The following is an 8,996-nucleotide window of genomic DNA, read 5'->3' as shown; positions in this document are numbered from 1 at the left end:
TGAAGCGAATTCATTTATTCCACATATTTGACCTTCTCATGGGCGATTCAGCTGTGTATAAATAAGTTTTTCACGTATTAGAACTATCCACTCTAACACACATAAACCAAGACCAGGATTTGTAATAGGTGCATTTCTTTGGTATGTCCGATTATTTTTTTGAGACTTAAAAATACTAGCATAAAATAGACAGTATACATAATCCAGGTAAAATTCATCTAATAAACAATGACCATATCAGTTAATTTATATTTTATTTAATTAACTTATTTAAGAGGAATGTAAAATCAATTTAGTCCAGGCCTGTGACATAAGCTTACAATGAATAGTTTCTATTAGTGGGGAAAATACTAAGGTTATGCATATGTTGAAATAAGAATAAATTTTGATAGAAAAGACAGAGTAACGATTGAGATTCTGCTAATAGCAAACTATACTGGAACTAGAAAATTTACGGCAGTTTATTTCCAACAGTGACATACTTTGGGTAAAACAATTTATTTTCTTTCTTTTTTTAATTCTGTTCAAATTTCTTAAGTATATGGCATATGTTTTAAAATAACATCCCTTTAAATAACAGTAAATAATAAAAATAATCATTAAGAATTTTTAAAATGAGATCTGCGAAGAAATACCTGCTCACAATGAAATAAAAAATGTATTTAATGGTATTTTAAAGTTACTCTGTGTTGCTAATTTTATTATTTTTAAAATTTTGTTTCCCTGGCCCCTAGCATTTCATTGGCATAGGTAAGAATAAAATCTTTGGGTAACTTATTAAAATTTTTGTACTAAACAATTTCCATGCTTTCTAGAGTAGAATGCGAAAATAATCTGACTTTCATGTTTGGTTTAAGAAATGTTCTAATGTAGAAAACTTTGTATCCATTCGGTAAACCTTGAGGCCCTGGCGTACACTCCGGGGCGATTAGGCAGGGCACACTTGTATCCAAATGAGGTCACACCAGCCAGGAACCACCTGTTGTTTTCTTGGCACATTAACGGCCCTCCTGAATCCCCCTAAAGAGTAAATTGCAAAACAAAATTGTAGATATGTCATCAGTTGATCTAAACCTGTAAAATTACTTGTATCAAATAAATTTAAAACTATGATTTAATTGCAAGTCATCTGTATATATTCTCACTTTCACTCTAAGTCAGGAATGAGAACCTCAGTAAGGAGGCAGAGACACTGTAACAACTAAGACATAATTTATAATTTTTGTGGTGGAGCTTTTTAGTAGAAGTTTCACCACTTCAATTAGGCATTTTGGTGAATACTAAGAATTTCTTTAAAGCACAACTATGAAAAGCATCCCAAACAAAATATTTATTAAAATCCAATCACTTTATTTAAGGAGATCTGCTGTAAGTGTCACAAAGGACATTGTGGAAAAGACAAATTATTTCACAATATACTCTTTGGAAAAATTAGGAACTCACTTATAAAGTAGATTTTAGTTCTCTTGGGCAGCATTATCGTTTTTGGGGCTCAACAAACACCATCCAATTTGAGAAACATTTCAACTGAAATAAGGAAGTCTGTGATATAATTTTTAGTGATAATTACTCATGTTTTCATCTGAGATTTCAAACTAAGAAATGTCTTTAATTTTTATGAATATTAATTACAGCAGATCCTAGTAAATTACATAGATTTTATTTGCATATGATTCCTGTGTAATGCAATAATACAAACACATAATATCATTTTTTAATGACATGAAATTGACAAGTATTTTTCCTGTATTAATTGGGCATATCTTTTTAATTAATTCTTTTTATATTTATGAAGACATTTAAAGTTGTATGTGTTTTGAAATCATTGGTATAACAGAATATTTCAATCCCAGCTTGATGCTAGAAATTATCCTAAGAGACTTTTTGTCTGATCCTTTATCATCTTTGGGCCCTGTATTTAAAGAAAAAACTATAGTCTATCAAAGCACCTTTTTTCCCCCTCCATACACAGGAATATAAATTGCACTGGCACCATAGGTTATCAACATTCTAGTGTAACAAATGTGTTCAAACTGTTTGAAAGCAGCGACTGTGATTTCTAGTTCTGCCTCCCAAGCCCTTAATCTGTAATATAAGTTCTGAAATATTTATGGGACAGTATATATCCAAGGATCAAAATACATTTTATGTGACTTGGAAATTATGAAAAATCAACTTCAGCTGTTTGGATATTTTTAAAAGGAGTCATTTGTTTTTTCACATATCTTCTAAAATAATTTAATTTTTTGATACACAAAAGGATCCAGACAGAACCAGGGTTTTAACTTACCCAGAACATACTGGGCCAGTTGCAGTTACTCAAGGATCCTACAGCAGACTTGTTGCCTATTGTGTGGGTGGTGTATCTGGTTGAGAGGCCTCAGTCTGTTTCCATTCCTTCCTGTCATCTAACTATACCGCATCAGTTTAGTTATGTAACTTCTCCTTAATTTTCTTTTCTTTTTGTTTTTTTTAATTTTACTTTAAGTTCTGGGATACATGACCAGAACATGCAGGTTTGTTGCATAGGTATACATGTTCCATGGTGGTTTGCTGAACCTATTGACCCACCCTCTAAGTTCCTTCTCCTTGCCCCCCAGTCCACAACAGGCCCTGGTGCGTGTTGTTCCCTGTCCTGTGTCCATGTGTTCTCATTATTCAACTCCCTCTCATGAGTGAGAACATGCAGTGTTTGGTTTTCTGTTCCCTTGTTAGTGTGCTGAGAATGATGGCTTACAGCTTCATCCATGTCCCTGCAAAGGACATGATCTCATTCCCTTTTATGACTGCATAATATCTCATGGTGTATTTGTGCCACATTTTCTTTATTCAGTCTATCATTGATGGGCATTTGGGTTGGTTCCAAGTCTTTGCTACTATAAATAGTGCTGCAGTAAACAAACATGTGCATATGTCTTTACAGTACAATGATTTATATTCCCTTGGGTATATACACAGTAATGGGATGGCTGGGTCAAATGGTATTTCTGGTTCTAGATCCCTGAGGAATCGCCACACTGTCTTCCACAATGGTTGAACTAATTTACACTTCCACCAACAGTGTAAAAGTGTTCCTAGTTCTTCACAACCTTGCCAACATCTATTGTTTCTTGACTTTTTAATAATAGCCATTCTGACTGCCATGAGATGGTATCTCATCGTGCTTTTGATTTGCATTTCTCTAATGATCAGTGATGTTGAGTTTTTTTTTTTCCATATGTTTGTTGCCTTTCCTTAATTTTCTGATTTGTTCAGTGAAGGTATTAATATTTCATTATTACACTGTCTCGGAGATATAATGAGTACTTCAAAAATATGCATGGGGCCGGGCGCAGTGGCTCACACCTGTGATCTCAGCACTTTGGGAGGCCGAGATAGGTGGATCACCTGAGGTCAGGAGTTCAAGATCAGCCTGGCCAACATGGTGAAACTCAGTCTATACTAAAAACAGAAAAAGTTAGCCAGGTGTCGTGAAGGGTGCCTGTAATCCCAGGTACTAGGGAGGCTGAGGCAGGAGAATCACTTGAATCTGGCAGGCAGAGGTTGCAGTGCGCGGAGATCATGCCACTGCGCTCCAGCTTGGGCAATAAGAGCAAAACTCTGACTCAAAAATAAATACATAAATACATAAATATTTTTTAAAATATGCATTAATTTATAGAACATAAAGTATTAACCTTAAATTTATGTTTCTAGTGAGATGCTATATTTATAAGTAAAAAAAAAAGATGAGTACCTTCTTGAGTGTCTGAGTGCAAGAGTTGGTGACCATCTTTGCTCAGAACGATACTTCTCATACTTTAGTGTGCATCAGAATCTCCTGGAAGATGTGACAAACACACATAGCTGTCCCCACTCTCATAGTTTCTGATTCAGCAGATAAGTGATGGGACCTGAGAATTTGCATTTCTAGCAGATTCTCAGGTGGTGCTGCTGGACTGGAGGCCACGCATTGAAAGCCATTGGTATAGAATATGGCTTGGAATGGCAGGTAGAGTGTCCTTCACTGAATTTTATGTAGAGAAGATATTCTCCAGCCATTGATGTTGCCTTTAAATCCAAACTACTACCACTAAAAGGCAAGCCTTTGGTAAGTCAGAAGATATGCCTGGTGTGGATGACTAATAAGGCACATTCTTTGCCATCGTAAGGCTAAAAAATGATGCTTCGAAGAACTTATTCAAATAATGTATTTGAACAGTAATAACGTGTTCACAATTTTAAAGAATGCATTTTTGTTTAGTCAGTTTATCCTGTTATAAAACATAGTATTAAAGTTGAACAAAGAAAATCATGTGACAGTCAAGCATATTAATTACTCAATTATGATAACATTTTATTATACAAGGTATTACCTTATGTAGGACATTTCTTACTTGCCAATGAATAACATGCTTAGACTGTGTAGAATCCGAGCTAACTATAAGATTTCAGAGACCTGGCATGAGTTAATGACTTAATGTAACCCTAAAATCAATAGCACCAGCTGTCATATTTTCTGCCTAGTGCATGAGGTGTCTGCCACACAATCCCCATTAGCTGTAATTGAACTTGTCCAGATGATTTCCCTCCTGCACAAGAATTCTATAGATCTCCTTCTAAGTGGCAATATATCTTACCTTTAGCACACTTTTCATTTCAAAAAAGAAGTATAAGACCCGGAGACAAATTTTAAACAAGAAAAAAGCCATCTTATTTGTCTTGAATTTGCAAGTATTTATCAAAGCAGAATAAATGTAAAACGAAGCTGGAAATTTAACACACCTGAAGACATTGATTTAACGAGAGGACTTAGATGATCTGAATAAGCATCAATTTATATGGCTTGTCATGTGTTGGTAGTATGACATATATGTGTTAATATATAAAATAACTTGCTACACTTTAACACGGTGAAACCATTTTCCCATGACATAAACTGCTACTTCTTCATTTAGAAAGTATTCATTTGGTCGGTAATGCTAGCAGGTTTAATCTAATCCAGCAGACATTAAAGCATTGATATGTTATTAATTTTCAAATATTGAAAATATACCAGAAGATTTATTTGCTAAGTTTCATAATAAAAACTGTTAACATTTTTGAGTAATTGCTTGATACCTTACATGGATTATCTCATTTAAACCTCTCCATAAACCCTAAGTGACTTGCCCAAAGTCTCACCAATAAGTGTTACGGCCAGGATCAAACAAGAATAGTCTGAACGTAGAATCCATGCTCTTCATGACTACCCCAAGCTGTACCTAAAAATTAATTACAATTCTAAAATCTAGCAGAACTTCCCTTTTTATTTATTGTGTGTACTTGGGTTTCATGGAGCTAACAGACAGGAACATTATTTTTAGGTGGCAAGATGTTTCAGTGAAGGTAGTATGTGGGTAAGAGTTTTTTTCTAATGGCCACACAGGTCAAGAGCTATTGACACTTCAAATTTATTGCAATATTGACATTAGCCCTACAGCAAGGTCAAGTTACTACATTTCTAATATAAAGTGTAAACGATAATATCAAAACCAGAGCCAGGGTTATGCCAGTCTATTAAGTTATTTATTTCCCCTTTTGTTAGCTGTAAACTGACTAACTAGGCTATGCAGGTTTTCGTCAAGAAATTACTTCAGGTTACTGCACTCCTGGATGATATTCTAAACTCAGGGTTGAAATTAAGAGGCCCATAGACTAAACCAGACCTCGGGCCCTGTTTTTGCTTGTTTGTTTTAAGTTTGCAGGGGGTTTAAAATAATTGGAAATTTGAAAAGAAATGCTTTTAGATAAGGTACATACTTTCTGGCTCAACCCAGGTCCACCGCTCATTGTAGCTGGCTGCCTCACACATTCAAGTATCATGTGTAGTCTCCAAAGGCATCTGATTTGTAACCTATTTTCTTAAAAAATTATTTTTGTTTCCAACGCTCAGGTGTACCCAACAGGATTATGCAAATAGGCAAAAAGTAACAGTTTTGTAAAAGAAGAGAAAGAAAAGAACCTTGATTATTTCTTTACTCCCAAATTATTGTTAAGCAATGAAAGAACTATAACACCAGTGTTTTCTGAAAATGTACAGTGAGGAGTTTTACATCTTTACCTGACAAGAATCTATTCCTCCTTCTTCATAGCCTGCACATATCATATTTTCAGTAATGTTATATTCTGGCATCTGCTGTTGGCATTTCTCGTTTGATAGAAGAGGAACATCAGCCTCTTGCAGTATGTTTGCAGTACTACCTGCTCAAAATGGAGAATGCAGCCAGTCAGTCAGAAGTGATCAACATGCATCCTTGAATGAACTACCATCAGTCTTATTTATTCCAACATTTCACTCTCATTATCGAGTACTGTGTGTATATATAATGGAACTAAATACTAAACCTTGCACACTAAAGCACATAATAAAGCCCATCTGTGGATTTTGCCAAATGGATAACAGGAAAGCTCTTCTTTCTTACCGAAGGGCTAGTAGGAGCGATGGATTAGACTCGATGGTCTTTGGGTATCTTCAGTGATTTTAAACAGTTACAGGATTGCTCATGGGGGAAAACGCTCACCAACACAAACTGTTCCATTCAGGGAAATTAGCAACGGCTCAGAAATCCAGAAGTGCTTTTCATTTGGCACCTGAGGAGGTGCTCGCTTCCGTATAATAGCATTCAGCTTCTTTGTGGTGCTATGTGAGTGAGCAGGTGCACATTGAGCAGAGGACAAAGCTCAGATGAACTATGCCCTGGTCTAGGGGCAATCAGCTTGTCATCCATATCCAGGTGAAGAGAAAGGAGGCATTTAAAAAAAAATAAAGCAGAGTGTACTTGCCTGCTTTTTACAAAGTGATTCATCCACTAGAAGTACAAATCTCTGTTTGCTGAAACACTAATCCCAAGAGAGATATGAAACAAGCAGGTGTCTAGTGCCTCAGAAAAGGTAGATGATAAGCACTTTCTAATAATTAGCATTTCTATTTGGTTCCTCAAGAGAGGCAGAATGTTGAAGAGAAGTTAGTACATTTGACAGCCATTGATGCTGCAAAAATTTGTGTGATCTCATTTCCAGCTAAATTTAATTCATGCACTAAATGAAGGACGCAAAAGAAGAGTGTTTGTGCACATGTGCGCGTGTGTGTGTAATTTAGATGCAAAACAGATACATATGACTCAGTAGTGCGTTGGTAAATGCATATCAATTGTATCTCCAGAAAAATGAAAGCCCCATAGGTCTTCTTCTCATTTTACTGGTGTAAACACTTCCACAATGACCAATTTCAAGGTACCAGCATGGCAGTGAACATGGAGTAAGCATTATTAGATAACTTTTCAAGTGTGACAATGGACTATAAGTTAAGAAAATGAATTGGGGAGGTTAAAATGGAGGAGAAAATTTGATCTCACTGTTATCCATTCTATGAGGATCAAGGATGACTTGACAGACTTTAATTTTGTAATAAAAACCAAGGCCACTTCTGCTGCTTGTCAATGAAGGTTAAAATTTGTTTGGTAGATGATAAAACTGTTTCATAAAGGAACATTTGAGCAGTGTCTGTTTATTGATTGCCTTGATTTAACCAACTAATATCACCTCATTTCTTCATAGTGAACAATATGTTCATGGTTTTCCTAGCTAATTAGTTAATATAATATACTCAAAAGATTGAAAACTGGGATTTTTCTTGTCTATTTTTTTGAGATGAAGCCTCACTCTTGTCCCCCAGGCTGGAGCGCAATGGCGCAATCTCGGCTCACTGCAACCTCTGCCTCCTGGGTTCAAGTGATTCTCCTGCCTCAGCCTCCCGAGTAGCTAGGATTACAGGTGCGTACCACCATGTCTGGCTAATTTTTTTTTTGTATTTTAAGTAGAGACGGGGTTTCACCATGTTGGCCAGGCTGGTCTCGAACTCCTGACCTCAGGTGATCCACCGGCCTCGGCATCCCAAAGTGCTGGGCTTACAGGCATGAGCCATCATGCCCAGCCGGAAAACTGAAATGTTATGAAATTAAGTAGACAGAAATCGTAAAGCAAAGTTCATAAAATATGTGAAAGTTACCATCACTCAAGAAAGATTTAAACATCATCTAGCTGTTTATGCCTAAATGAAATTGATCTCAGATACAGTTTATTTCCTGGCTCCATACCACTCTTAGAGACTTTCTTAAGTCAATCAGACATGTATCTTTATTAACAATAAGTAAACTTAAGCCACATTTACTCAGCTTTTAAAAAAAATCCAAAAAACAATCAAAAAAATTTCCTATGAAATAAAGAGTTTCAAATTTTGTTATTGGTTAATTTGTTTTTGAAGAGCCTACATTGTGGTCATAAAATGTCTTTTAGCTTGAAGTCTAAAAAGAGAGAATATCTATCTGGGAATCATTTTTACCATTAAAATTTCAAGTTTAATAAATCATAATATTTTTCAAGAAGGAGAAATATATGAATATATAGTCTTTGACTTCAGTATACTTGATGGACAGCAGACATGAGGCCTTTTTGGCAACACAGTGTCATTGCTGTGAAGAACTTTTGCAAGAATTATCAGAAGAGCATTTGACTTAGAACTTTGTGCTTTCTCTTATAATAGGTAAGGACATTTTAAATGTGAGTACTTTGATTCTGAGACCCTCTACCTTTCCACAAGATTTTCGCATTTTCATCTTAAATACATTTAGGACTTTTAAACATCATGGCCATAATTTGTTGTGACTGCAGGGATCAGGTCCTTTTATCAGACTATAGTACCTTTTCTGATGCTTTATTATTTATGAGTGGTTAAAACTCTGTCCCAGATAGGGCACTCCTATTAGAAATTCCACAGCCAATGAGCCTTGTGGTTACATTTAGAGGGTATGAAGTACGAGAATACTTTTCAAAAAAAAGTATGATTATTTTTATTTATTTATTTTATTATTATCATACTTTAAGTTCTAGGGTACATGTGCATAACGTGCAGGTTTGTTACATATGTATACTTGTGCCATGTTGGTGTGCTGCACCCATCAACTTGTCAGCACCCA

The 8,996-nt window shown here is 35.6% G+C and overlaps 1 protein-coding gene across 1 annotated transcript in view; it reads right to left on the bottom strand.

Moving 5' to 3' along the window:
• Window positions 1-8,996, bottom strand: part of TMPRSS15 (transmembrane protease, serine 15) — a 135,809-nt gene continuing 126,813 nt past the window's right edge. Inside the window, exons 24-25 of the mRNA XM_011926526.1 lie at window positions 6,083-6,222; window positions 1-1,020 (exon numbers count right to left, since the gene is read on the bottom strand). Coding sequence (XP_011781916.1) covers window positions 865-1,020; window positions 6,083-6,222 — 296 coding nt within the window. The 3' untranslated portion in view covers window positions 1-864. The remainder of the gene's footprint in view (window positions 1,021-6,082; window positions 6,223-8,996) is intronic.

Source organism: Colobus angolensis, unplaced genomic scaffold (assembly GCF_000951035.1).
Source record: "Colobus angolensis palliatus isolate OR3802 unplaced genomic scaffold, Cang.pa_1.0 Scaffold69, whole genome shotgun sequence".
Taxonomy (NCBI): domain Eukaryota; kingdom Metazoa; phylum Chordata; class Mammalia; order Primates; family Cercopithecidae; genus Colobus; species Colobus angolensis.
Note: the sequence above shows the minus strand (reverse complement) of the source record. Positions and strands in the feature narration are given on the sequence as shown.